The sequence below is a fragment of the Theobroma cacao genome, chromosome 4 (genome assembly GCF_053813885.1).
Source record: "Theobroma cacao isolate CCN51 chromosome 4, ASM5381388v1, whole genome shotgun sequence".
Taxonomy (NCBI): Eukaryota; Viridiplantae; Streptophyta; class Magnoliopsida; order Malvales; family Malvaceae; genus Theobroma; species Theobroma cacao.
Window position 1 is genome coordinate 37,797,969 of NC_142642.1, and position 27,967 is coordinate 37,825,935.

General features: G+C 34.6%; 5 protein-coding genes across 6 annotated transcripts; 2 read left to right on the forward strand and 3 right to left on the reverse strand.

Moving 5' to 3' along the window:
- Positions 1-931: 931 nt before the first annotated feature.
- Positions 932-2,619, forward strand: BHLH92 (basic helix-loop-helix (bHLH) DNA-binding superfamily protein). Its single transcript, XM_007034916.3, has 3 exons — positions 932-1,415; positions 1,511-1,804; positions 2,070-2,619. Exons 1-3 carry the CDS (start codon positions 1,080-1,082, stop codon positions 2,154-2,156), a joined length of 717 nt encoding a protein of 238 aa, XP_007034978.1. The 5' UTR covers positions 932-1,079; the 3' UTR covers positions 2,157-2,619.
- A 693-nt stretch (positions 2,620-3,312) lies between these two features.
- On the reverse strand, positions 3,313-5,212 carry LOC18603129 (Ribosomal protein S19 family protein). The gene is made up of 4 exons (XM_007034918.3): positions 5,061-5,212; positions 4,813-4,961; positions 4,658-4,715; positions 3,313-3,770 (listed from the first exon to the last, which is right to left on the reverse strand). The coding sequence occupies exons 1-4, from the start codon at positions 5,061-5,063 to the stop codon at positions 3,522-3,524; spliced, it is 459 nt and encodes a 152-aa protein (XP_007034980.3). The 5' UTR covers positions 5,064-5,212; the 3' UTR covers positions 3,313-3,521.
- An 877-nt stretch (positions 5,213-6,089) lies between these two features.
- On the reverse strand, positions 6,090-11,419 carry LOC18603130 (P-loop containing nucleoside triphosphate hydrolases superfamily protein). Its single transcript, XM_018120117.2, has 9 exons — positions 11,078-11,419; positions 10,808-10,996; positions 10,446-10,669; positions 10,288-10,349; positions 7,886-8,104; positions 7,568-7,697; positions 7,134-7,465; positions 6,882-7,026; positions 6,090-6,533 (listed from the first exon to the last, which is right to left on the reverse strand). The coding sequence occupies exons 1-9, from the start codon at positions 11,085-11,087 to the stop codon at positions 6,282-6,284; spliced, it is 1,563 nt and encodes a 520-aa protein (XP_017975606.2). The 5' UTR covers positions 11,088-11,419; the 3' UTR covers positions 6,090-6,281.
- A 3,245-nt stretch (positions 11,420-14,664) lies between these two features.
- On the forward strand, positions 14,665-18,768 carry QQT2 (P-loop containing nucleoside triphosphate hydrolases superfamily protein). The gene is made up of 7 exons (XM_007034920.3): positions 14,665-14,741; positions 14,890-15,004; positions 15,137-15,251; positions 15,390-15,616; positions 15,959-16,249; positions 17,942-18,147; positions 18,258-18,768. The coding sequence occupies exons 2-7, from the start codon at positions 14,909-14,911 to the stop codon at positions 18,538-18,540; spliced, it is 1,218 nt and encodes a 405-aa protein (XP_007034982.2). The 5' UTR covers positions 14,665-14,741; positions 14,890-14,908; the 3' UTR covers positions 18,541-18,768.
- Positions 18,769-19,175: 407 nt separating this feature from the next.
- TZP (zinc knuckle (CCHC-type) family protein) lies at positions 19,176-26,886 on the reverse strand. Of its 2 annotated transcripts, none has more exons than XM_007034923.3 (7): positions 26,694-26,886; positions 24,013-24,518; positions 23,755-23,925; positions 20,959-23,239; positions 20,458-20,573; positions 20,182-20,294; positions 19,176-19,583 (listed from the first exon to the last, which is right to left on the reverse strand). In XM_007034923.3, the coding sequence occupies exons 2-7, from the start codon at positions 24,485-24,487 to the stop codon at positions 19,476-19,478; spliced, it is 3,264 nt and encodes a 1,087-aa protein (XP_007034985.3). In that variant the 5' UTR covers positions 24,488-24,518; positions 26,694-26,886; the 3' UTR covers positions 19,176-19,475. The 2 variants fall into 2 exon arrangements, with proteins under 2 accessions (XP_007034985.3, XP_007034984.3); XM_007034922.3 differs by having other exon boundaries at positions 26,654-26,886.
- Between the last annotated feature and the right edge of the window lie 1,081 nt (positions 26,887-27,967).

Below are 27,967 nucleotides of genomic sequence, written 5' to 3' on the forward strand. Positions count from 1 at the left end.
GCTGTGGTTGGAGCTCTGCTTGTTGAGCTTATGTTGGAGGAGCTTTCTGATGAGGCCATGGTTTTTATGTTGCTGAATGTTTCTGTGTGCAGGGACTTGGGAGGTACATGTGATGTGTGTCACTTGCCTTAAGTTGCTGGTGCTTGAGGGGTAATTCGGGCACTGTGGAGAATCCTGAAAGGATCCTGGACGTGTACGGGGGAGTTTTTTAACTTTTTGATTCTCTCTGGTCTTTGAATTCTTCTGTGAATGATTGTGTTGATTTATAGGGGTTCTTTTTATGTTTTTGTTCCTAGTTCACCTCTGTTTGTGTTTGGCTAAGGTTGTGCTAACCTTATTGCTGGTTGGGGATGTAAATGTGTTGCTTTTGGGGCATCTAGAAGTGTCTTGGATCTGCAGATTGTTTTTTGATGTTCTTTGCAGGTGGTTTTTTGGTGGTCGGAGGTTGACCTTCCCTTGGTTACATTGATATATTTATCATGAATTGAATAAAACCCAGCTTTTCAAAAAAAAATGTTCAACCCCACTCCCAAAAATGGAAGAATAAAATACAAAAAGTGAAAAAAAGAAAAGAACTATAAATTATAAATAATTGTTCTTTCAAGAAATAGACTAGAATCAAGAGGAAGAGGACCAGAGGTCAAGCGAGGTCATCTTATCTTATTGCGTCCTATTCACCCTCGCAGCAGAAACAGGCAAAACAATTTTCGAAATAAAAGCTCTCGGAAACGTAGCATGTGGGTTGTAACCTGAGGCTTTAATGTTGACCACAGAAGGTTTAGCCGTTTAGGACTTCATCTCGTTTATGTAAAATGACAAAAATTGGGTCCCATACTTCTAGTTTCCATGGCCAATTCTTGTGGGCTAACTAAGCGCGGAAAAGAAAGCCTCACCATTTGACCGAGCACAGTTCGTCCACAAGACCCAAAAAACATATTGAAAATGAACATATTTTGACCACGTTTTCATGATGTCTTAAATTTGTTTCAAGCAATTCAGGACAAAGCAGACCGTTATATATATAAACGTTTCAAATCGAAATTCGAAATTCCCGGCAAGGCAAAAGGAGGAGAGAAGGCATGGATCAGTTGATAAAAGAGCTGCTACAGGGTGAAATCTTCTGGTATGAAGCTACTCCTGCTCCACCTGTTAGGCAAAGTGCTTTCGTGCCTTATCCAAACACACCCAGAATTGGATTGGGGTTGGAGAGAGCTGGTTGTAGTAATGGAGTGAATTCTGGAAACATGAACAAGAGAATGATTGAATTCTTGATGAAGAGTTGGCCTACAACGAGAGAAACCAGAGACACCGAGCAAGATAGGTGTTTCCGTCACATGATGAATGAGAGAATGAGAAGAGAGAAGCAGAAGAGAAGCTACTGCTCCTTGCATTCTATGCTCCCTCCTGGCACCAAGGTTGGTTCAGTTAATCCATTTGACGCGATGGGGTATTTTTGTTTTGATATAATTACGTTGTGTTCATTGCCATTTTGTTTGATCTTTCATTGCAGAATGATAAGAACTCGATAGTTCAAACGGCTGCTAACAGAGTTCGAGAGCTGGAATGGCTAAAGAAGGACTTAGAGAAGAAAAACCACGAGCTGGAGTCAAATTTGGCTGCAATGACTGATGTTAAAATCAATGAAGGAACCCAGATTACAGTAAGGTTAGACAATCCAACATCTGGGATCGATTCCATGTTGGGGGTTTTGAAATGCTTGAAGAAATTGGATTCAAAACCCAGAATGATCCAGTCAGAGTTCACTAATCAAGAATTCGTTGCAGTGATGGATATTGAAACTGAGGTTAGTTGTTTCATCTCTTTTCTTACAGTGGATTCAGCCTCTGCATTTAGAATTATACCATAAATTTGCCCTTTCATATAATTCCTTTGATCATCAGCTATCTCATTCTGCCCTCCAATTCTTTTGAAATTTAATACCAATACTATAAAATAAAACAAAGATTTGAATAATATATGCTTCAGGAATAAATGAATATTTAAACATTATTTCACATCTCAGGAAGTTTAATGCTTCTATTAATAGTAAGAAGCAACTTTTTTGACAGATAAGAGCTGCCGAAATAGAAAAGGCTGTGAATAGAACATTGCAGGAAGCTGAGAGGAAGCTTCAGCAACGTTGGACCAGATGCTAAAACCAATGGAAAGTTGATCAAATATTTCTAATCTTACACCAAGGGGAAACACTACGCGTGGCACGAAAGAATATAAGATTAGGTCAATTGACCAGACCGAATTTTTTACTTAATAAATTGTAGCACAGTTACAAACGTGGGAAGCATGGGTCAATTCAGTTTCTGATTACTGGCTACAATTTTTCTTGTTTAAAATGTAACTCACCTGCTCAATTTTAATTGGACTTTTTTTTTATATGTGTTGGTTTTAAAATATAAACGTTTAGCTTACACTTCCTAGTCGGATATTTAAGCACGTTGAAGGTGTGCGCAGCTAATTGACTGGATTGCCATACGAGCTGACGTGAGAATGCCTAGCTAGTCAAAACTTAGTACCATGGTTCTTTGATCTTGAAATGTTGCAATTTACCGTCAGTGTTGGATTGGTCGTCGCTGAACAGTAAACAGTTGGACTTTCATCCAATTCTATTCATCATTTTTACTTTCTTTTCTTTATTTGTTTATTTTATATTGCAGTAAACACCAATGAATTTGCTAAGCATAGCGTTGATCAAGATTGCCAATCATACAAGTAATAAGCAGTTATGCCTCAGCAGCTAGGTTTTCTGATGAGGTGCTAGTACAATGATGGACAATTTTTAATGCTACAGACTGAGATGTTTATCATTTCGTTTAGGCTGAGAAACAAGGCCTGAGCAGTAAGAACACTCGAACAATGTTGCCCACATCAAAATTAGACCTGTGTTAAAATCAGATACACTGCAGCAAAACATTTATTGTGCCGCTTACATCAAGACCAATTCGAAAATGCTGCAAACAGAAACTGTTCTTCCTAATCCTTTTGAAAGCCTGCGCGTTAAGTTAATTCCAACAAATATAACCTGAAATACCAATAAATTATTTAAACATGCATGGCCGTACGTAGCACGAGTCTTCATCAACGCTCAAAACTTAAGCGAAATACACATGTTGAAAGAGTTGTTGCACTATGAGCAGAGCCCTTCAGATTCAGAATTCAAAGATCCTTTACGCCCCTCCTAATTGTACCAACAATGATTTAAGTATCCACACTCTACAAATAGAGGCAATCAGATGAGGTGAAACTTCAGAAACTATGTATCAAATTTTGAAGACAACGCAGTGGGCAAAATACCAATTCACTGACAAGCTTAACTACCATAAAAATTAAATGTATCATTCAAAACACCTCTTTAAAACATGACTAAGATTCATTATCTGATAGAACAATAGAAAGGGCATAAAATTTCCAGTAAGAAACTAAAAGTGCAACAAACAAAATTTGATTAACATAAATGTTTCTCCATGGTAACACCAGATAAAATATCCAGGCTGCGAGAAGGGACTTCACTTCAGAGGAATGAACCGAGATGAGTGGGTAGCACCAATACCAGGTCTACCGTGCTTGACTGGCTTGTATGAAATAGAGAACTCAGCAAGGTAATGCCCAATCATTTCAGGCTTGATTTCAACCTGGTTAAATGTCTTGCCATTGTACACACCAATAACGCTTCCAATCATTTCGGGTACGATGATCATATTTCGCAGGTGGGTTCTGACTGGTTCTGGCTTCTCACCAGGTGGGGCCTCCCTTTTCTGATTCAATACATCAGAGCAGAAAATATTATGTGAGTATACCAGTGAACTTAACAGAATGATCAAGCAATAATGATGTCCAATGAAAACAATATTCTCTAAAGCCACAATTACAATGACAATTCAGCAATAAATAAAAGTTTTACTGCAAGAACAGTACATTGAGTTCTAACAAGGATCAAGTAGTCTTTGTAACACTAATAAAATAACTCCTAGGACTTTAATCAGCCTATAATTTGACAAGTAGCACCTTTCAAAAAAAAAAATTGACAAGTAGCCTTTAACTATCTGACAATAAATCTGAGAGTGGACAATTAAAATGAAAATGAAAAACAAAATGAAGCCGATAGCTACCTTGAATGCATCGTAGGTTAAGAGTTACTTGCAAGTAGAAAAGAATAGGTACTTCTTCGATCAGAAGTTCAAGATTACATAAAAATTTTGCGCATAATTTGAAACATAATCAATCAACTGAATGCAATCTCCCTTGTTAAAATCATTAAAATAACAATTCCATCAAACACTCTTTGCAAAAGACTCAATTTCAGCTACTAGAATTTGCTACAAATACATTTCCTATGATCTATAATAAAAAAGCAAAGACATCCAATCAAACACAAGCTAAAACATATTGGGTATTTTCAAGACATAGAATAATAAATTGTAACAAAAGACATCCTCTAATCATATCTTTCTTTATAAAGAAGAGTTTCAAGTGACAAATTGACAGTTATACCTCAGGCAAAGCTCCAAATTTAATAAAAAAAATTAAACACTCCCCAGAAACTCAGCATCAATGATCAACCTTAGATCTAAACATGAATCCAATAGATATAATTGATAAAAATAAATAAATAAATAAAAGAGCAAAGTCAAGATTAAATTACCGCCTTGCGGAGCTTCTTAATCAAAGCCATGGGCTTTCTCTTAAGACCCCTCTGGAACCTATAATCAAATAACAAAATCCATTTCATATTTTATTGGTATAAACAAAGAAAAAAAACTGTTTTGCAAAAATAAATCTCTTTTCTGTTCTTATTACCTTCTGCGAGCACGAGCAGGGAAGAGCTTGACAAGCTCGTCAGTGGACATATCAAGGAGAGCATCCAAATCAACGCCTCTGAAGCTAAACTTCTTGAACGTTCTCTTCTTGGGCACTGCAGCGGCCGCCACCTCTGTCTCCACATTCGCCTGTCAAAATTTCACCCATTCACCCCACAGTAAGAAATAAAGGTAAATGCAAAAAAAAAAAAACAGAAGAGAAGAGAAGATGAAAGGCATAGACGTTACCATGGTTGAAGGTTTTGGGTTCTGAAGCTGAAGCTGTAGCCGCTAGGGTTTTCTGGAGGAGGTGGAAGAAGTGGGAAGGTTTTTGATAAGTTGCTTATATATATATAACAGCTGAAAACCCTAGAAAAAGATTTAACAAGCGTTTTGCTTTTAAGGGCCTGTGATTTTTGTTATTTGACATTAGGGAAATTGTGGTCTGGGCCTGCGACTTGGTTTGGTTACGTGGTTGGGTTTCAAAGTTGGGCCAATTTTGGTCAGAGTAACTTTCTCTCATATCAGTCTAAGCCCAGCTCAATATGGTCCAATATTAGTGAATGAGTCTTGATTTTATTTCTCATCCTTACACCTAATATTATAGTTTTTTTAATCATGAAATTCTAGCTGAATATCTAAATATTGGTTTTTTAATTTTTAAACAAATTCAGATCTGGTTTTGTTCTCTTTCTTTTTTTTTTTTTTTAACGAGTGAAAAAATAACAAATTTCTTAAATTTTTATCCTTCTCAATCACTTAATAAAATTTTGATATCAAAAAGTTTCAAACATTATTTAAAATTTAATAATAAAGAAAAAAATAACCTCAATCCATTGTTGATCATTACATAAGCTAGAAGGCATTATTGGCTCTAATATATATTCTTATTTATAATTGTAACCTAATGCGTATACCCTTGATGCAAACTCTTAAGCTAAATGACTTCTCATTTGATAGTCTACCGCTTTAATTGGCCAATATTTGAGAGTTTACTTTACTTTATTATCTCTTACTCAAAAAATAAATTCACATTTCTTTTTCTTTTAAATAAAAAAGAAAAAAAAAACCCTTTATCCATTCATTGTTATCATTGCTTAAGGCTAGAGGGCATTCAAACTCTGAACCTCTTATTCCAAGGTAAGTAGGGTTACCACAAAGTTATGCCTTAATCCTTTGGGCCAAACTTATTTCCTTCACATGAATTTGCATGTGTTGAATTTCCGTAGCTTCTTCTGTTTTATAGCTTTGAATCCAGTAGGAGCACAAATCCATGGATAATTGTAAGTAGACCTTCAATTGATGGGTAGATGCACACGCATGATAAAATTCCTCTGAAGAACAAAAAAGAAAAAGAAACAACCATTTTATCCCTTAAGAAAATCTTTGGACATGAGCTGAAAGAAAAATCCAAGGCTTTTGTCAATGGTGATATGCATATATAGCCTGCTGGGGTGGATTATGTTCATCTTATTCTTGTGTTTGGATGTTGGATTTTTCGATTCTTTGAATGCAAGTCCTTAGCTCCACTTGAATGTTGGGTCTTGAAGGGGAGAAAACAATGTCTTTCCAAACCGAGCCAGGCTCGTGAACTGGACTTGGCTCTGTGTAAAGCTCGTATACAGATTCTGCTCCTGGGTTCAAGCTGCTGACATTTGACAAGCATTTGATGTCATCTGGATCTATCAGAAGCGGGTTATCTCCATCTTTCCATGCTATCAACTGCATTTGTTTACAAATTACATGCAAGAGAAAACACACAGATTACTCTACGAAGAAGAATTCACTGATGAAAATTCAATCGTTAGCAGAACAGACAATGTCGAGACAAGAAAGAGATAGGAAAAGTGTAAACAGGCCTTGTTCAAGGCGCCCGAGTTTATCAAAAACATTCACAATTCTTAGTTTCATGTAAAGTATTAAAGTCTCACTACATTTTACTTCCTTTATCCCTTAGTGGTTGCAGGTATAACCTCGATAATGAGATCCAAAGTGAAAGAAACATTGTAATCATTTCTTTAAACTATGCTAGCACATGAAGTTTTATCTCATTAATCAGTAAGCTCTTACCTTAGGGGGGCCTCCCACAGCGTTGGTGCAATAAAGCCTGGCATTGTCAACAAGTTGGCAGTATCTTGGAAATACATTTGCAAACATTTTGTGGGATTTTAACTGTGAATTTACTCTCACCGCTCTTTTCACCATTATAGCCCTCCTGTGTAACAATTTTCAAACATATAAGCCAATCAAACCAATCCAAAATTGGAAACAAATTCCTTCTGAATGAGATGATAAGTATTCAAACTGGCAACTGTCATTTACCTTATTCCTCTGACAACAGCTAGATACGCATCACAAACCACCCCAACCAGTTCTATCCTGTATGGTTTCCGGTGTGTCTCACCATTTTCTTGTTGTCGATTTTCCTCCTCTTCTTCGACCTGTTCCCAATAGTTCTCGGTAATGGTGCCATCTTCGGCCACCTTGTAGCCAACCCCCATCCTATAACGGTGTTTGTGAACGTTTCGAGCCATGGCAATTGTCTGCTCGACGAACGGCTCCCATGATAAAGTCCCATCCATGATCACATCACGACCTTCATTCAAAGCTGTTACTAGCAACGACGATGCAGCATCAGTGGAGGATTGGTGAACCTGGTTTACGCATTTCAAACGTAAGTAACTTTGACAATTGATGTTAAAAGTATCAATGGAATGGAAACAGAGAAAATTTGAAGAGTTGGAGAGAATGTTTACCAGTTCAGCTGTTTGAAGCATATCATTGTGGTGACCCCTAGAGCTAAGAGCTCTGTAAATAACATCTGTTTCCTTGAATGCATCCGCCTCCACCACCACCGCATTTGCTGCTGCTCCTGCCCACAGTGGTCTGCCAATGCCCCATGTACAACATCAAATATACTTGGTATAGTATCTCTATTTAATGAAGCTCCATTTTGTTCAATCAAAGTCTTTGGCAAACTTGTTTCATACTATAATATCTCTAGCTAGTTTTTCTTTTACTAGGTCCAAATTACGCCACGCAATCATTTGAATAATGCTGATCATGCTACTCACTCTTTGAGTATATCTTTGAGGACAGTGCTTTTGCCAGCCCCCATACCACCGCCCATGAGCAGCAGGATGGGGCTCCGCTGGCTGTGGGCCACCGGCGCCATTACGTCAGTGTATTTTGATTCGTCATCGACACGTTCCATAGCTTTCATCTCCTCCACCAGCGTCGAGAACACCCTAGTCACCTTTAAATCCTTGGTCACCCTCTCAAATCTCTTCTGTCTAACCAAAACCAATCAAAATTTTCAATCCAAAAATATTTTCTAAAATAAACAAATTGATCATTAAATTAATTAATCTTCAAAAGCTTATCCTATCTGCCAAACTAGCATTAATTGATAAATTGCAGCAATTTTTCTTAATTTTTGGATTGGGCAGTGAACTGCCCAGGACAAGATAAATATGTCACCTACAAGAGGAGACAAATAAGATAAGTAGGGTCTTAGCCAGCCATGGAAACCTGAATTTGCTAGCCGCAAAGTCGTGTTTTAGTTTGACTTGTCATCCCTATTTGTCCCATGATCGTACTCTTCTGACAACACTGCTCAATAAACATTACTTTTCTAAATTTTTTTAATAAAATTTCCCTCAATATGAATTATTTGGAATTGTGTACTGTAATGATTCCAATTTTTCATTGAATTGTACTCATTCTATATCACAGTAGTAGTTAAAATGGCAAAAGTAGCTATCAAATGAAGCAAATAATGTGAATAAACACATTTTTAAGGGTTCCTTTTAAAAACATTTTTCATAAATAAGATATTTTTTAAAATAATTCTTTTTATAATTTTAATTATTTTTAGTTAACAAAAATTAATTTTAAATAAAATTACCTTTAATGAAATCGATCTATATGTTTAAATCTGCGCTTCAAATCGATTCATATCCTTTGAACTTTCCTCACAAGTTCATTCATCTTTAAAGTATTTCTTACTATAAAGAAAAACTTTTAAGTATTTTGAGCATTTTTGAATAATTTTTGATACACGAAAAAAAACTTTTGAGCGTTTTGAGTATTTTAAGTATTTTGAAGTAATTTTTGATATATGAAGAAAAACCTTTGAACATTTTGAACATTCTTCGTTAAGTAGTCATATTCGTTGATTATATTGTTAAATGGAATATAGTGTATTGTTTGAAGTTATTAATTTTGTTAAATGAAATTTAACAGTTTTTGTGGTTTTTAAATATTACGTAATTGGTTTTTTGATATTATGTGACTAGTTTTTAAGTATTACGTAACTGATTTTTAGATATTACGTAACTAGTTTTTAAATATTACGTAACTGATTTTTAGATATTACGTAACTAGTTGATATGACATTGCATGACTGGTTGATGAACATTGCGTGACTAGTTTTTAAACATTGCTTAAAAATCAATCACACAATGCTTACAACTTAGTCACGTAATACCTAAAAATCAATCATGTAATACTTAAAAATAAAAAATACAACGATTAAGTCACACAATATTTAAAAATCAATCTCACAATACCTAAAAATTAGTGACACGATGTCTAATAACTAGTAATGTTTAAGTTATCAAGATCATACATTGTTCTAATTTACACATATATCTAATCAATTTCAACCCCTACATACCTTGATGTCATCTCTGCTCTTTGGGATAGCAAAAAAAATTTAGATGACAAAATAGACAATATTTGATAAGAGAGAGAAATCAATATTTAAGTTTAAAATTTTTATCTAGATGACGGAATAGAAATAATCGAAACTATTTTAATTTGTCTGAAATTATTTAAAACGTATTGTTGTTAAATCATGTCAAAAATTGATCAAAAATAATTAAAATTATAATAAATAATATTTTTAAATTAAACTTATAAAAAAAATTATGTCTCACAATTTTCTCTATTTTTAACTTAAGATATCTAACCCACAAGAATAATCAGATGTGGTTATGATACCTAACTACATATGGTTAGTTCCTTACTAACCTACTAATTTATCACTAACTTGTTAATTATACTCCATATCCTTATGATTATTAATATCACAATTTGTTGGCCCAAAGATTAAAAAAATAAATTATTGTCATATATATATATATATATATTGTAGTAATTTAATACCCGGCCCCTTGCGTGGCTAGTGGGTACAGATTTTGACTAGTGAAAAGAAAAACAAATTAGCTGTTCTGTCTCCAATTAATATAATATACTAAAGAATAATATTATATTCTAATAAGTTTTGAAGGAGAGGGACAAAAGGATAATGAAGAGGTTGATGGGAATATTTAATTTCAATTTGGTTAGGTGGGTTGCTATTTTAGAGATGATAAAGCAGCCAGTAATAATTATGAGGAATATTATTTAAAGACAATAATATTAATTAAAATATATATTGTGAAGGCTAATGGGAATGAAATTGATAACCAACCTTGTAGCTGCCATTACAAAGTCCTTTAGCTTTGTTTTCTTGTCAGATTCAACGCTTAGAACCTGCAAATCAAATTAATTAAATCGTTAATTAATCAATTGCCAAATGAAGATTAACTCATGGGATTAATTTGTTCCACAAAAAATTTGGGTTCATGCCTGGCTGATCATATGAGAAGCTTGGCTCCAATGGAAGGCAAAATAACTGAGGATGCATCTCTCAAACTCCTCCATCAGCTTGACGTACAAAGTCTCAGCTTCTGGTTCATTAGCAAAATATTCGAAGATGCTAACCTCACAATCTTTGGATTTTTTCAGATAGTTATGAGCCAACCTGCACAGCTGCGGACACTCGTTTGCATCTGCAAATCCCAGTTGTCTAGCTGCAGCCCAAAATCAAAAGATAAATAATTTCTGTAGACCTTGTTATGGAAAAGAAACTAAAAGGGTTAAATCTGTTTTGTATCAGCAAAGCAACCCCCATAAAGTTGGGAAACTAAAGCTAAATATATAGTATATACCAACAAAATGGGAGAATCTTTCCAGGTTTCCAACACGGCCTGACTCTGTCCTCTCTAGCAGTGGAATGATATTTTGATCTTTAACAGCTTTACTCTTTGGCCGGTGGTAACTTGCGGCGGCTGCTGCTGCTGCGATGGCTCCGATAACTGCAATGATGCTGGTGACGATGACTTTGCCATGGCCAAGCTCTGCAGAGAATCTAACAGAAAGTTACAAAACCAGGAAACTTCACTATCAGAACGAGAGAATAATTAATTAGCTTAGCTTACCAAGATGCATCTTTGTTCTTGTCGTTGGAAAATACCCAGAGAATGAACACAGGTGGAACTTGGGGAACTGGCTAAAATGAAATTTGGGGTTGGCTTTGATTGGTTGAGAGATGGATATGAAGCTTTAAACACTAAAGAGGAAAAGATAAGCCAATAGAAAGAGAAATCTGGAAATGAAATTCCCACTTCCAGCGGCTGAAACATAAATGGAAATAAAAAAAAAAAGGGGCAATTAATATCACGTGGAATCTGCTGCAGAACCAAGAGAGAAGCTTTCCTGTTTTGTTTCCGATTTACAGATCGTGATTAAAAAGAAAACCCATCATCTTTTTATGCATTAACGTGTAAAGCATGTTGTTTGCTAATATTATAATATGGCAACTGCTATACTAAGACTATATAAGACAATAAAATGAAAAATCGATGCATGATTTTACCCAATAATTTTGATAGTCCCATCATTTGGATGTTTGCAATAATTATTTTCATCTCTCAAAATGAAAAGCAAAAAAAAAAAAAAAAACTACAGGTTTTTATATTAAATAGTAATTTATCAATTGTATTTGTTTTTATGTTCAATTTTGCTACAAATAGAATGAAAACTTTAGTGATAAACACTAAATATAAAGGGATTAAGGCCAGATTTTTATATGAGTTAATGTTAAATTTTGCTACTATATTTAGATTTGATTGAATTTTGTCACTATATTTTTATATTTTTTTATGTTTTTGGATAAAAATAATCGAATTAATGGAAATTTATCACTTATTAACAATATATTAATTTTTTTAATTTCATTACTTTTTATCCAAAAATCAATCAAATTGAAAGGATAGTAACGAAATTTGTCACTTGCGTTAACAAAATATTCCATTACTTTTTATTCAAAATTAACAAAGACTGAAAGTACAGTGATAAAAAAATTAATAAAATTATAGTATATTGATAAACTTCAACATTGAATTTTAATACTGTGACAAAATTTAACCCTAATTTCACAAATAAATAATGTTTACAATAGAAATTTTTTTTTATTGACCAGTTTGTGTGCATATTATACATATTTTCCACGATTAATTCATTTCCAAATTCAGCAAAATTGAAAATAAATGGTACGAACATACTAGACACTGAAAGTAAAAGTATTAATATTTTAATACCAATTTGCAAGTGATGAACTATTATAGTGTCTAATCATATACTACATTATATTATGTTACCGACAAACAAAATTGCCCTCAAAAAGTAATGCATAAAAGATGTGGTAGGAATAACTTTGGTCCCCTCAGCCTCTATCTTTATAATATTCAATTAATTCTTGCACGTTTTACATTTAAGTCTTTGTCTAGTCATCACGTTTTACAAGTCAAAGTTCACATTTGATTGGGGCCAATGGAACGATCATTCTTTCTCTATGCTCATTCTTAAAATGTATTTAATTTAATAAAATATATATTATTTAAAATAATTATTTTAATAAAAGCTTGAATAGTCATTGCTAAAATCGCTCTTGATAATAACTAGTTTGAATTGTTGAGAATAAGAAAATAAGTTATTAGACAAAAATACTCTTTTTTAATTTAAAAAATTATCTTATAAAATAATATTAAAAATACATTTTTACAATTTAACTATAATATATATTATAAATAATATTATTTAATATTATTATTTGAATGTAATAAATGTAACAAAAATATTATTTAGTATTATTTAAATTTAATGAAGAATATACTTTGTCTTATAATATTAAATATTATTTAATTATAATAAAAGGTTTAATTATCTTCAAATACAAGATATTATTAAATTATGATAAAAATATATTTTGTATTTTGATGAAAATATTATTTAATTATAATAAAAGGTATTTTGATTTTATTACTTATAATATTTTTATCTTTTAACAAAATAATTTTTTTAATATTAATAAAAAATATTTTTATCATTTACTATTTATTTTTTAATTATTTTTAAAATTATTCTTGTTAACTAATTATAATAATAATTTCTACCCTATTCAATTCTTATAAACTAAATTATATAATAAATATTTCTCTTTTATTACATTCTTAAAGAATAACTCTATTTCCTCTCTATTCCTTCTTGGGAACCAAACCTACCCTAAATTTTAGCCTACTCATCTAGTTTTCAAGGACATGTCAAAGTCCACACTATTGAACGTTATGAAGACAAAATCAAGCAATAATAGCCTAGGAAAAGACAAAATTTTAAGAATATAATTAAGGAGTACTTAATTACTGGATTAACATACCTAATTAAGATCCACAATTAAGTTTAATTAAAAAATAATTGGATTAAGATGCATAAGTCTAGTATTTTTCTTTTATCTATTCATATAAGCACGACTTAAACCTTAAGCCTTAAACTCTAAATCTTAAATTATATGTTAAGTAATTATATCTAAATTCTAATATTCTATTTTTTAATTAGATTATAAATTTAATTGCTCCAAATTAATCTTTAAAGCGCAAATAAAGCATTAAAACACATGCACTTAAGGAACAATACCTAAAACAGAAGTCTTTTCAAGTTGAATTTAATTACAGTTTATCACGGTGAGGAAATCGTTGCAGAAAATTTGCGTTCTATATACGATGTCATTAACTCATTATCGCATTGTTGAATTAATTAATGGATGTGATTATACGTTTAATTAATCAAATCTAAATTAATTTAATTGTTTGAAACATTAATTTGTGTGTCTTAAATTGTTAATGGATTTTTTCTTCTAAATGTTTAAGGTAAGGATGATAAGAAATGTGAGACTGGTGATCTTTGGTGTTGTTCTATTTTTTTTTTGTAGGTTTTTCTTATTTCTGTTTTAAATTTACTTTAAAAGCTCATAGGTTTCATATGAGCTGATGTAACTTAGGCTAGAACTATGATAGGCTTAGATTTGAATTGCAATGTTTTTTTTTTAAATGAAATACATAAAATTAATTGAACTAGGAATATATTTAGGAAAGGAGTTTTCATATAATTATCAGAATAAATTTATCATCTTCAAATTATATGAACCAAGAGTCCATAAGAAAGATGAGATTTATATAATGCACAAGAGAAATGAGAAAATTATTTTTTACATCAAAATATTAAATTAAATGTCCGAAAAGTTAATCTGAGAAAAAATATAATATCCATATTTATAGATTTTTTAAGATTTTTTTATCTGTCCGATCGTATTATTGACCATTTTACTTACCTCAACTCTAAAATACTTGACATGATTCAGATTTAGATTAGATTAAATCTATTCAAATATTATTTTGTGACAAATTATTATATTTTCTTTACAAAGTTAACTTATTCGGATGCGTGCCTTTTTAAGCTATCCAAAGTACTTGTTGGATGTGATTAGAAAACAGCTTGCTTCTTTCTTTGAAAGGATTGACCATCAATTCTTAGATATGTTGTTTAAATCTGTCCATCAATTCTTATGGGTTGGCCATCCATTCTTTCTGGGCCTTGATCACCAAAATTTCTTTATGGGCCCTCTCCAAAGCCCATGAACATATCCTAGGCCTTGTTTCCAGCCTTTCACCCATTTTCTCTATATAGGGAAAAAAAAAAAAAATGAAGAACTTCCCTCACAGACAGGAAACCCTTGAACTTGAAAGTGTTTGAAGCACCAGCAAAGAGGTTCGTTTTCATAACTTTTATACAATCGCTTTTTTTTTCCTATTTCTTTTCTGGGTTTCAGTTTATCTTCCCATTTCTTTTTCTTTTTTCTTGTTCTGATCGTAATACTCGTAAACTTTTTCTGGGTTTTCGTTTTTTTTTTTTTTAGAATTAACGTTTCATTGAAGATGGAAATTGGTTCTGAGTTGGAAAAATCAAATGTTAAAGCCCCAGAGGAAGGCACTTCAATGCAAATGGATTCCCAGGAATCCTTGGAAACAAAGGTACCCAAGGAAGTCTTCCTTTTATAACTGATTTCAGTTTAAGCATTTGAAAGGACAAAAGAAGATTTATCATTTTTTTATTGTTGGGTTGTTCCTGTAATTACTATTCGGTTACTGGATTTCAATATGTAGGGAGACACTGATGAAAAAGAGAAGCTTGCTGATTCTATGGACAAATTAAACATTGAGTCATCTTCAAGCGGTTTCAAGAGAAAACCAGTTATTATTATTGTTGTTGGGATGGCAGGTAATCCAGGAAACCCAAATGGGGTGGTTTTAATGTTTTTTTATATGTTGCATATTAGGGCTCTAATTGAAATTCAAGTTATTAGTAAGTTTTTTTTGGTGAACTTGAATGTTGTTATATGCTGTTTGATTTGATTAGGGAGTGGGAAGACAACATTCCTTCATAGGCTGGTTTGCCACACTCAAGCTTCGAATATTAGGGGTTATGTGATGAACCTTGACCCTGCTGTAATGACCCTTCCATTTGGTGCTAACATTGATATAAGAGACACGGTTAAATACAAAGAAGTGATGAAGCAGTTCAATCTTGGACCTAATGGAGGAATCCTTACATCTCTCAACTTGTTTGCCACCAAGTTTGATGAGGTAAGTCTTCTGAATTTTCTGCATTAGATTCGGAAAAAAATTTGTCATAACAATGCTAAGCTTTTTAGGGCTCTGAAGAGCTATCCCCATCGATTATGTGTCCCAAAGTAACCTCTTTAGATCCAAAATGTTGAAACTGGCAAATGGCTGGCTTTGTCTCATAGTGTATGCTTCTTAAATTTTAATCTATAATGGTGCTTGCATGTGCATACAGAGTTGTAGTTGCTGTTATCTTCTTTATTCTTTCTATTGATGTGCTTGTTATATTCTTACATCTTTTGTGCTCTTGAAAGTTTTCATGTGTAATTTCATGCGAATGACTCTGCAAAAATCCAATCTCAGGTTATTTCAGTGATTGAGAGGCGAGCAGATCAACTTGACTATGTTCTTGTGGATACTCCTGGGCAGATTGAGATATTTACTTGGTCTGCTTCAGGAGCTATCATTACAGAAGCATTTGCTTCAACTTTTCCTACTGTAGTCACTTATGTAGTGGATACACCTCGTTCAGCAAGTCCAGTTACCTTTATGAGCAACATGCTTTATGCTTGTAGCATCCTTTACAAGTCACGGTTGCCTCTTGTATTAGCATTCAACAAGACTGATGTTGCACAACATCAGTTTGCTTTAGAGGTATGATTAAGTTCCCTTTTAGATGCAACTATTTTCTTTTGGATTTGGGTAATATATTTTCAATCATTTAGTAGTGGTTTATCCTGAACATAAGGTTATAAATATCTAAAGGATTGAGGAATAACCGAGGTGTTGGAGTTGACGTATGAAAAAGAAAAGGGTAAAATACCCTAAGCTCCCTAACTTTTAGCTATAATTCTATGTGGGTCCATTAGTTTTTAAAATAGACAATCCGTCTCAAAAAAATATTTTCCATTGGACACATAAGTCCAACTGTTTGTCAACTATTAATGTTTCCATTAGTTTGATGACATGACAAAATTGAAAGGACAATTTTACCTTTCATTAATTTTAAAAATGATCACTATATAAATTATAATTTTTCAGTTTTAAAATTTTTCTCTTTTGCCAAAAAAAAAAAAAAACCTTTCAAGCCACCCACGGTTGACGGTGCTCCCCAAGGGAGGGGAGCACTGGATCGGTGTTCCCAAGGGTGCTCCCCTCCCCTGAGGAGCCCTAGATTGGTGCTCCCCTCCCTTGGGGAGTGCTTGCCATGGGGTGGTTGGACGGTGAATGGGAGCACTGCTGGCCGGCCACATTGTTTGAGAGAAAAAAAAAAAAGAGAAAGAAGAAAGGGTATTTTAGTCTTTTGATATTTTCCGTTAACGGTGTTTGTATTTTTGGATCTCATTGTCCATTTCGAAAATTAATGGACTCGTGTGGAATTTTGGTTAAAACTTAAAGAGGTTTGGGTATTTTACCCAAAAGAAAACATGACTGCTGGTTGCTTTGGGGCTGAGGCCTACTTGGCTTGCACTTGATACCTAAACCCACCACTTTTTTCCCCTCTCTTTTCCTTTCCAAGTTTGTGGCATTCTTCCATTTCGTTCCCTTGCTGCCTTATCATTACTACTATATTTAGTATTCAATGTCATAATGTTCTTCTTATCACTATAAACACATGCTAAGAATCTGAGGCTTGATCTGCTGTAATGAGCCATGGTAGGGTAATTGTCAAGCTGCCAAATGATAGTATCAAGGAGTTACCAAATTTTGCAGGCTTATGTGGTGATAATCTTTCCTTGTTGCTTTAATTTTAGCAAGCTGATCGCATTCGATCTTGAATTTTAAGTTTTATTAGATATTTGTCGTTTTCTTTTTTCTTGTTCGGTTTATATATGACGAAGGAATAGACTCTTTGATGTGAGTCCTTTTTTCCCACCTTTTTCTTGTTGTTTAAATTGCTTTTCCTATGCTTGTTTCTCTTTCCTCTGCATGCACATGTGCAATATGTATGTAATATACTATCTTCTATGCGTTATGAAAGATGCATATGTTACTTATTTTGAAGGACATCTGTGCACACATGATTGATGTACAACCATCCTATTGGTGATCGAACTTTTGTAGTAGATAGATTTCACACACTCTCTTGCTCCAATTCCAAAATGACCCACATTTGGGAGAGTTCAAAACTTTTAGCTTTTCAGGATGATCAATGTTAGAGTGATGTTGAGTTACATATTTTGATATGATTGTTGAATTATGATGTAGTAGTCTTCCCTATTCTTGTTTTTACCCATTTGTTCAGGTTCCAAAGTTTTATTCACTTGTAGCCTTTCCTGTTGGGATGCAATATAGCTTTGTTACCATGTTATTGTTTTGAAAAAGGAAACCAAATGATTTGTGCAGTGGATGGAAGATTTTGAGGCATTTCAAGCAGCAATAAGTTCAGATACTTCATACTCGTCAACTCTAACTCAGAGCCTCTCCCTCTCTCTTGATGAATTTTATAAGAATTTACGATCTGTTGGAGTGTCTGCAATTTCCGGGGCTGGAATGGATGAATTCTTTAAAGCTATTGAAGCTAGTGCAGAGGAATATATGGAAAATTATAAGTATTGCCTTGATGCTTCCCTGTCTTTTAATTTATCAAAACTGATTGGGGTGTTTTATGGTATAATATTAACTAAAATTTGTTTTCATCTGCTTACCCTTGTTTCTATAGGGCTGATCTTGACAAGAGACGAGCAGAAAAACAACGTCTAGAGGAAGAACGCAGGAAAGAGAGCATGGATAAGTTGAGGAGGGATATGGAACAATCCAGGGGTGAAACTGTTGTCTTGAGTACCGGTTTGAAGGACAAAGATGGAAGAAGGACGACGATGGATCCAGAAGACGAATTAGAAGAACAAGAAGAGGAAGATGATGACTATGAGAGGTTCACTGAAGAAGAGGAAGATCTAATAGACGAGGATGAAGACGAAGAAATTGCCAGGTTCTCCTTCTAACAAATGTTTAGCACTGGCAGGTTTGGCAGCACAAAAAGGTTTCATATGGCATTAAATTCTCTTAAACTAAACTTTGTTCAGTATTGACTGAACTATTGAGCATTTTTGGATGAAAGTTGTAGGTATTTTGTTTAAGTTAGTGTTATCCCCTGTCAAAAGAAGAAGAAATAGTACCATTGCTTGCAAGTGCTTTGTATAGTTTAATTAATCACAAGAACCTTAGCGTAAGTGTTAGCTTTATCATCTGATCGAACTTAATAAGTAGGGGTTGCAGATCTTTTAGATGCTCGTTTAAAGCTTTCTGAAAAGCCATTGACCGGCCTGTGGCATAGTTTTCTCAGCTAAGTATATAGCCCAGCTCGTAAGCAGCCAGGGTAAGATATCTAACCATTTTGACTAGTTTAGGAGGTAAGGATACAATTCATCCTCAGACCTTCTTGACCCTCCGATGGAGGTAACAGTTGCTGATTAGCCATAAAAGCTGGAAGTATGTGTGAAAGGGATAACTTTGGATTATGGAGAGTTGCTATAATCCTCTCAAGACTTTTTCAAGCACGAATATTTTCACGTGAGATTATACCGTGACAATAGCATTCTATGATTCTTGCCAGTGGATTTTGCTGGTGGACCAAATGTGAAAGAACATCTTCCCCGTTGACTTAAAATTATAAGATCCTCACCAAAGGTGATAAAAAAGAAGGAAAATCTCAGATTCTGATCCTAGCACTCCTATATTCTAGAGCTTGAAGTGGTGAAGTTACGTACAAGTGCAGAAAAATGGTGGTCCAAAGACTCCAAAAAGGAGAGAAAAAACGAAAGTGATTGCAAAAAATAAAAAATTTGTATGAAATAGAAAACATAGCTACCTTGATATGGTGCAGACAAAGGTAACGCATATCAACAGCTGAAACTATTAAAAAGACAAAAAGGGGTGCCTAAAAGCCTAACATTCTTCTCTCTTTAACTTTTGATGTCAATTCTTCTTCGGATGGAATCTTGCCACCACTCCTTGTGGTTGCACTCCACCATGCCATAAGCTCATCCTGTGAAAGGCAATAAGATGGTTAGACTGCTTCCTGGAGCAATATATGCAATGCCAAATGTGAGTTGGAATGGGGTTTTGTCCGATCAGAATCCTTCAACTTACATAATCTCCCTAGGAAGTTGGGGTTTTAATCTGTCATTAGGCTAATAATCTAAAAATTGATTGTCGTCTTAAGAGTAATGCTAATTGAAGCTCTTGACTACTGTTGTTATCAGGAATGGAATTTCAGTGGCTGCTAAGAGCTACTCAAAATGATAACAATATCCAGAAATGCAAATCAGGTGTGAAAGACCTTTCACTCTCCTTTAGAAGAGGCCAATCATAACTCAAATTCACAACAAGCAGGTATGAATGCTTATGACTATAATTTTGAAGATCTGGAATGTCTTGACATGTCTGCATTGCCTGTGAAAGTCTAATCGTAAAAAATTTCTCCGGCAAAAGTGACTAGAACTACATCAAATTGAATGCTAGTGACTCCCTTGTCACTGATGACTAAATCATGGTACAGGAAAAACAAAATCTCATGGCTTATATTGAAAGAAACACAAAATGAGCAGTTGAATAGGAGGTAGAAAATGAGGTAAGCTTTTTACCTCAAGAAAATCGTGGTTGGAGATGTATTGGCTCTCAACCAAGCATTTGATCCCCCCGACACTAACAGAAACAGAACTCTTGGAATTTCGCTGTATACTCTGTCTGTGTGCCCCTGTGCATTTAGAAGAAGGAAAATGAATACATAAAAGATAAAAGAGAAAATGAGGATACATAACTTAGGCATCAATAAGTGCATCTAAATGAGGCACTAACTTGAAAATGCAACAGATTTGACAACAAGCATTAAAAATCATACTCTACTCATAGTGTCATACCAGTTATGCAGGCAACATAATATCCAGTTCCCCCTAATCCTTCTTCCCACTTTCCAAGCCGCAAACGCAGGAAAAAACCTTCAAGATGTGAGATTGATATTTGCGAATTCGTCCACCTGATGTCCACATAACATTAAATATTCAAATGAAGTAGTTTTAAATTTGAAGTAACATAAAAGACTTTTAGCAACATACAACCCCCCCTCAATGAATCATTTTCGGTTGCACTCTTATGGATGCTTCACACTCAAGCTTTTATGGCTCAAAACATGCATAGGAAAGAACGGAGATGCCTTTAAATTTATGCAATTTAGTGTCCCCATGGTCTTCCTATTTTCCTGATGTCATCAGCCAGAATGAGAAACAAACTGGAGAAGAACTTCTGATTTTACAACCATTTGTCCTTTAGATTGAATCTGTGACCGCTACCTTAAAGCAAGATTCCTTTCATAGCAATAGTTAAGAACATAAATTTACCAATGAAAATGATGGTCTACTTACTTTAGGATATCTGTCCGTGACAAACGAAGCATCCTAACAGCACTGAAGATTGCCTTCGGCATACCTGAAACCTGCTGATTGATGAAATTACCCCAAGGTGTGATCTGGTTTTCTTTCAACTCAATTTCCTTGGAACTGTAAGCTACATATTTCTTATTCACATTGGTGTTTGATCTCACTTTTTCTGCAGTAACCCCGTAATCAGTACCGGGGCCTTTTCCAGTATCAACCCCATCGCAAACTGTAGGTGAAGCAATAGCATCTTCATTGTCATCTAAAAGTCTTTTATGCTCTTCAAATCTTGCATAACAATGCAGTTTACAGAGATTAGCCAAAGAAGCCCTATGCGCTGATTGATGTTGACCTCTTGAGGATGTATTAGGGCATGCAACAGCCCAATGATTAAGTTCAAAGCATCTAATGCACACACAAGGTAATTCTTCCAATCTACTAGATGACTTCATATTCCTTAGAAGATCTTCAATCTCATTATCTGTTATCTCTGGACAATATTGCAAATGATGGCCTTTTCTTCCACAAAAGAAACAGGTAATAGTTGAAGAAGCTGTACTATCTGATACACCAGAAGGCATGATGTGTTTGAGGGCATCTAATCTCCTAGCAAAAAGAGAAGCCATTGCCTCTGAATCTTTTAATCTAGGGGATGGTAAAATGGTGCTCACTTTATATTTGGATTTCTGGTCATTTTGGACTGTAATTTTATTGAAACCAATGGATGCCTCAATTTCAGTAGCACAATTCGGTAATTCTTTACCAGAACTGGTTAGTGGCTTTTCAGCACATTTCTGACTAGCCTCCATAATCTTGAGGTTGCTAGAAGCATTAAAATTGTTCTGGGAGCAAGGGATAAGCTTCATGCAGTCACTCAAGCACTCAGCAGGCCCAGCGGTATCCTGGTTTAACAAGGAGCTAGAAGACTTTGGAGTAAACCGAGTTATCCACAAGCTCCCAAGAAGGTTGCTTTTGTAACCAATGCTATGAACTGTCTTTCTTTCAGATGGTGGGTCAGAATCAATGTTCTCAGGGTTGATTGCCTTACGTTTACCCAAAGAAGAACTGGAGCTTGCTCTATCTTTCTCCATTCCTACTGCCAAGTTGAATGAATTCTTATTCTCTGCAGAATTGCCCTCACTACTTCTCTTAATGGGAGAAAAATTCATGGATGAAATCTTTGGCTGGGTTGATTGACCTGCTCTGCCACCAGAAATTGGTTCTTTGAACCTTTCATTTGATAGCAGAAATACTTTGCGGAAGTTAAAATTTTCTCCGTGACAGGCGATTGGAGTAGCATCAATGTCACAAATCTTGTCAGTCGGCTCAAGTCCTGTTTGATAATTTTCATTTTGTGTTGTTGCTCCTAGGACCTTAGTCTTTGGAGAATATATTGACTGGAAAATAGATTGAAACCCAATATTTCTGCATCCAGGATCTTGGTTCTTATTGTTTGCATCAAGATTCTTATCAGGACCCTCATGCGACTGTTTAGGATTTGCAACAGTAAGCGCCAAAGGTGGTGTCTCATCTTTTGATTTCGAAAATCCTTTCATCATGTTTGATATCCAGTTCATGAAGGAGCTATCTTGTTTTACAAATGATGAGGAGCAAGGACTTTCATCAATTTGCTTTTTCACTATTTTGCTCCCCACAATCAACTCCTGCTCGAAGCCCCATCGTTTTTTGCCTGTAGAGAATAATCCAGTGCTGTTACAACTTTCAACACTCTCATGGCTGTCATCCTCCTCTTTTGACATCATTCCTTTAACATCTCCATCAGATAAAACTTTTTCCTTTCCTTTTCTACTAAATCTATGGATTCTGCTGTTGGTTGGAGAGTGTTTATCAGTAGACATCTTCTTTGGAGGTATCCCCTTATGGTGCTGAAAGTTCTTTTCAACTTCAGAAGCCGATTCTGAACCTGAAATTTTGCTTGTTGCAACACATACATTATCACCTATCAGAGTCGGCAAATCATTTTCAGCAGTTGCCTCAAGTTTTTCCAAAGGCCAAAGACTAGAAGAAATGCCCCCCTTCATCTTTCTTTTTCCTTTTTTTTCCATTAAAGAAGCTGATTTCTCTTGTTTTCTACCAGGGGATGTCAGATGTTCCTCTGGAGGTGCAAGTGCTTCGCATTTTTTATAAGTATGAACTTCAGATGCCAAGACCATCTCCATTCTTGACAACTGAGTCCCACTGCCAACATCTCTGGCTTCAAGATAGTTGAATGAAGATTCAATTTGTGCCACATCAGGTTTTCTTTCATCTGTTCAAGCACGAGGGGGAAACAGTAAAAGATCAATCCTCTTCAACTAAAGAAAGTAAAAAATATATCATTTCTTTAGCAAAGGCAAAAATAAGCAAGAATAGAAAGTTAGAATGCTGTGTATATTTTGTTTAGCAAAAGTACAGAAACTGCTCCAGTGTTTTGCGAAGCACTCGTGGTAACATGTCAAGTGTGATGTGGAAAAAGAATTAAAGAAAATGGATCTTAAACTAAAGAAAGGAACAATAAATCATTGCTTTAGCAAAGACAAAAAGAAGCAAGAACATCGATATAGAGTGCTTTATAGCTGGGGTTTAGCAAATGTATAAGAACCACTCCAGAGTTTTCTAAAGACTCATGGTAAGCATAGGATTTTTATAATCCTGTTCCAGAATATATATCAATTCAACACCCTTTAATAGTATATCATACAAACCATAAGCTGTGAGACTTTCTAGGACATAGTACTTTCTCAAGGTACTAAAAGAAGTGAAAAAGATAGCATCATCAAGCACCTGGTGAACTTGGAAAATTGTTTTCCATTGCCTCAGCTATTTCAGCCACTTGGCTATTGTTTGGACAACAGACATATGCTCCTTTAGAATCTACTAGATCATTCTTTTCCATAAGATTTTGCTGAGGTTCTCCTCCCTTTGTGCTTATCTCCTCCAGAAAGCCAGCAGTTCCTGCACTCCTTTCTTGGCCATGTTAGGGCAAAGGGAAGAGACAGATACGATATAAAAATAAACAAAGTCTGTAAAAACTTAACATGCCTTGCAAAGAATTATCATTGTCTGTCTGCTGCTCATGACACAACCTGATGCCATCATTATCCCTAACAGATTTGTCTGAATTATCTATATGGGCAACTTTAGTATTCATATCATGAGACGTGGATATGGATGTATTGAGATTTTCTTCATCTATAGGCTTGTCATCACTTGACCTTGAAGATGTATTAATTTGTTGTGGTGAAAGAATCACATTGCTTGGTCCTGCACCCCAAACAAGGGATTGTTTCTTATCAGAAAAGCAGCAGTCAGTACATTTGAGACTGGGACCATTGTGTGGAGACCAAACTAATTCTGACAGGGGGTCGGTGGTCACAAATGTCATGTCAATCCTTGAAGCTGCATTTGCACCTGCACCGAGATCATTGCTTAATCTTCTCTGAATGCTGTAACTGGAATACCCCAGCGCAAGTCCTAAATCAGTCACTGGTTCTATGTTCTCATTCTCCATGTTCATTTTTGTTGGATGATCCCTTCAGTTTGCAATCCTGAAATCGCATGGAAGTTAAGTGTCAGGTCTTCTTTATGGTGATAACTTATAGAATGGTTTCCAAAAGAACATAATATTCACCATTCATTCACATGCATTCTCCAAAAAAAAGGTGTGTTAGAATTTGAGAGAGTTATATGAGAAAATTGTTCAATGAAATTTCTAGCAGCATTAATACTACTTGAAACTTGAATTGGATCTCATAGAACCAAAACATGAAATTCTCTTTAATTTGCATTCAGAAACGTCAGGGGCCATATATAATTCAAGAATGAAGAAGAGAAGATATTATATGGAAATTCATTTATCAAAAGGGCATCATCTTACAGAAGATATTATATGGAAATGCGCATGGCTTAAATGTTATTAAAACATGACACTCTTTATCGACATTATGCATCACTAGTCAACAGGAAGGAAGAGTAATGTTATTGTTATCTAGAATCAGAGGCACCAAGCCAAGGCAAGATATTATGCAGAAAAGACTAATTTTTGCTATGTTGGCAATCATCTGATTCTCTATTCTACTCCATATAGGACATTAGTACTGCAAGATAATGTCATAACTTCATGCATTCCTCCACCACCACCACCACCTGAATTTCATTTAAATAAATATATATGCTGCTAAAAGGACAAGCTGCACCAAATTTTCAAATGCATTGATGAAAGCTAATGTTATCAGGAACATAGCAGGTTAATTAGTAGTTTGGTCTAATAAAATAGCAAGTAAGCCACCATGAATATGCAACCTAATTAAGAAAGTTATTGGAGTTATTGCAAAACATCTTGATGCAACGAGGATACGGAGCATCGAGAAGAAAATCTAAATCAAATGCAATTCTATCATGAAAATCCAACTAAAGCATTCTGATTTCATTCTAGTAGCTGAATGCTAGTCAAAAAGCTTGACAATTTGAAGATGAAGTGGAGATAGAAAATTGTAATTTTGCCCAGCAGTTGGAAGCATTCTGCAGGATAATGTTTACAGTTCTCACAGTAACAAAATTCAAGTCCTTTTGCCTATAAATTTGCATTTTAATCAACATATTCCTTTTCTTCTATGCATTCCCTAGCATTTCCACCACTTAATCCATGCATGTATGAGCTCCAAAGCAGTGTGATTCCGGACACACTATTAGCAAAGAACAATAACGAAAATGATAGTGATAATGATATTAAGATGCTGCTAGTGACTAACCTCTTATCCTCACAACCGCATAGAAAAGAATTCTACTGAAATGGTACAAAGAGTTCAACAAATACCCAAAAACAAGATATGGTCCTCTACTCTAAAATATTTTGCTCAAAAATAGATATAAGTTGTGATGTTTGTCTATCATTAAGTTTATATTTAGTTTCTGATAAGGGATCATTCGTTCAAGTAAAAACTGCATGTGGTTGATTGACCAGGCATTTGTTACTACTAAGAAAGCAGGTTCATGGAACTATGAACACTTTTGATGCCGTTTATTTGTTATTTACATTTGTCACAAGATTGGTGGGAGTTAACCTTAGCATTTTTAACATAAAATGGCTTCCCTTGAAACTCAATCCTGTAATAACTTGAACAATTGCAGCCGAAACCAGTCCATTCTGTAAATGTTTCCAAAAGAACAACCTGATATCTACTTCCCCACAAAAATATCAAGTTTGATGACTGAATTACTTGAAACTCTCCATGTATTGAACATAAGAGGAAAAAAAAACTAAGAAACATGAACATATAAGAAAATCACAGAGGCCAACTTCTTATGTTCATGGAAGATATCTTCCTAATATGATTCAAACTTGGCCTGCCTCACAGATGAAAAGATTCAATGCATTGAGATAAGCATGCGAAAGAGAGGGGAAGGGAGATAACAAATTATCTACTTCATATGTACAAGAAAAACAGTTATCCACTACATAAGTTAACTGCACCACAATAAGGCAGTAAAATTTATAAGTAAAAAAATTCAGAAAGAAATCAAGCAAAGTTATGAGTATAACATAGAAAAACCTGAGGAAAATTAGCAAAAGAAGACCATATTATGTTCAGACAAATGCAGATTTAAGAAAGAAGCAAGAGTTGAACTGAAGAAGTTATAACCCAAAAAAAAGAAAGAAAAAACCATGAAAATTGAGAAATACCCGTGTGAGAAAAAAGCCTGATCTATGGAGATCCACATACCTCTTGCACCCTAAATCCATGGAAAATGTAGCTTTTCGTTTTGCAGCTTCTTTTTTGTTAACACCCCTTGAAGAAGAAAAAAGGCATACTAACAAAAGTAGCTACCAAAAGAAGGAAAAAAATGTATATGAATTTTATGTGAGGAAAGTGAGGGGCTTCAGTTAAAGTGAGTGCCTGCCATGCTGCCTGTTGCAACAGTTACATGAAGCTGCTTTGCAAGCTTTTACTAAGATTCTCAAGCATGAGGTTCACAACTGGCCACGTGGAGCCATCGCATGCCAATGGCACTAATCAGGACATTATATTATCTCTTTTATAGCAAAAACAGAGGAAACTACTTTCGTTATTAAAAGAACACTGTTCATATCTACAACATGCCCTTAACTTTACGATTTTCCTTTCTTGGAGAAAAAATTAACTAAGTACATACCATTCTTTAATTTGCCAATGATTACTTTTGCATTATTTTTTTATTAACTCTCAAGCAGAAAGAAAGGGATTATGTCTTTCTTTTGGCTTTTCCAAGGAGATCAAATCAACTGTTGGTATTAGTTATTAATAGATTCTTTAATACCTGGCCTATCAACAGGAAATGTCAAATGGCTCTCCTTTACTTCCCTTCTTTCCTCTCCCCTTCAACTGCCTAACTCAAAAGTCAATGCTACATTCTCTTTGGAACATGGCTTTTCCTTTCTTATTTTTTTGGAGGAAGGCACTACAGATCCAAGGACCATGTTTATTTTTTCCTAATTCTAGTTAACAATCATTATCTGAAAACAGTGTTCATTTTGGTAAGACCATTTATGGTAAAAAAAGGTGCAGTGCTTACATGGTATATATTGGAGTAATATTTGCAATATCTATTGAATCACAAGTTGGATTTCAACGAATAATTTCAACACAGAAATGAGAAATCTATCACACAATTGCTCAGTTTTTCTTTTTCCTTCTTAAGCACTCAATCTCAGTCACAGATTAAACAGTCTTTAGACCGACATAAGAACTGGATTTTTCAGACGATATCTTAAGAAGTAGATGAGCACAACTGCTTTCACCCTTTGATTCTCATTAATTGAGTGTGGGGATGTGCTGACTAGCAAGAGTAGTAAAGAAGATAATTATAGTCTTGAAAAATATTTATGCATGAAAGAGTACAAGCATTCTATTGTCGTTATCAGCATGTAAAACACATGTATATATAATAATGAATTGTCTTTTGGTTTTCTATGATTCTTCATAGGACTACATCATGTGTTCGTATGGCTGCATATGCA

Bases quoted from the DNA above. Each gene is read 5' to 3' on its own strand.
- QQT2 (XM_007034920.3), top strand. From the start codon at position 14,909: ATGGAAATTGGTTCTGAGTTGGAAAAATCAAATGTTAAAGCCCCAGAG. The intron at 16,250-17,941 runs GTATGATTAAGT...TGATTTGTGCAG, and splicing joins AACATCAGTTTGCTTTAGAG to TGGATGGAAGATTTTGAGGC. The intron at 18,148-18,257 runs GTATTGCCTTGA...TTGTTTCTATAG, and splicing joins GAATATATGGAAAATTATAA to GGCTGATCTTGACAAGAGAC.
- TZP (XM_007034923.3), bottom strand. From the start codon at position 24,487: ATGAACATGGAGAATGAGAACATAGAACCAGTGACTGATTTAGGACTT. The intron at 23,926-24,012 runs GCATGTTAAGTT...AAAGGAGTGCAG, and splicing joins CAATGATAATTCTTTGCAAG to GAACTGCTGGCTTTCTGGAG. The intron at 23,240-23,754 runs GTGCTTGATGAT...GTGCTTGAACAG, and splicing joins CAATTTTCCAAGTTCACCAG to ATGAAAGAAAACCTGATGTG.
- LOC18603129 (XM_007034918.3), bottom strand. The intron at 4,716-4,812 runs GTAATAAGAACA...ATTTGATTATAG, and splicing joins CCTGCTCGTGCTCGCAGAAG to GTTCCAGAGGGGTCTTAAGA. The intron at 3,771-4,657 runs GTAATTTAATCT...GTATTGAATCAG, and splicing joins TTAAGAAGCTCCGCAAGGCG to AAAAGGGAGGCCCCACCTGG.
- LOC18603130 (XM_018120117.2), bottom strand. The intron at 7,466-7,567 runs GTAAACATTCTC...TGCGTAAACCAG, and splicing joins TGCTTCAAACAGCTGAACTG to GTTCACCAATCCTCCACTGA. The intron at 7,027-7,133 runs GTAAATGACAGT...ATTGTTACACAG, and splicing joins GCTGTTGTCAGAGGAATAAG to GAGGGCTATAATGGTGAAAA.
- BHLH92 (XM_007034916.3), top strand. From the start codon at position 1,080: ATGGATCAGTTGATAAAAGAGCTGCTACAGGGTGAAATCTTCTGGTAT. The intron at 1,416-1,510 runs GTTGGTTCAGTT...CTTTCATTGCAG, and splicing joins TGCTCCCTCCTGGCACCAAG to AATGATAAGAACTCGATAGT. The intron at 1,805-2,069 runs GTTAGTTGTTTC...CTTTTTTGACAG, and splicing joins TGATGGATATTGAAACTGAG to ATAAGAGCTGCCGAAATAGA.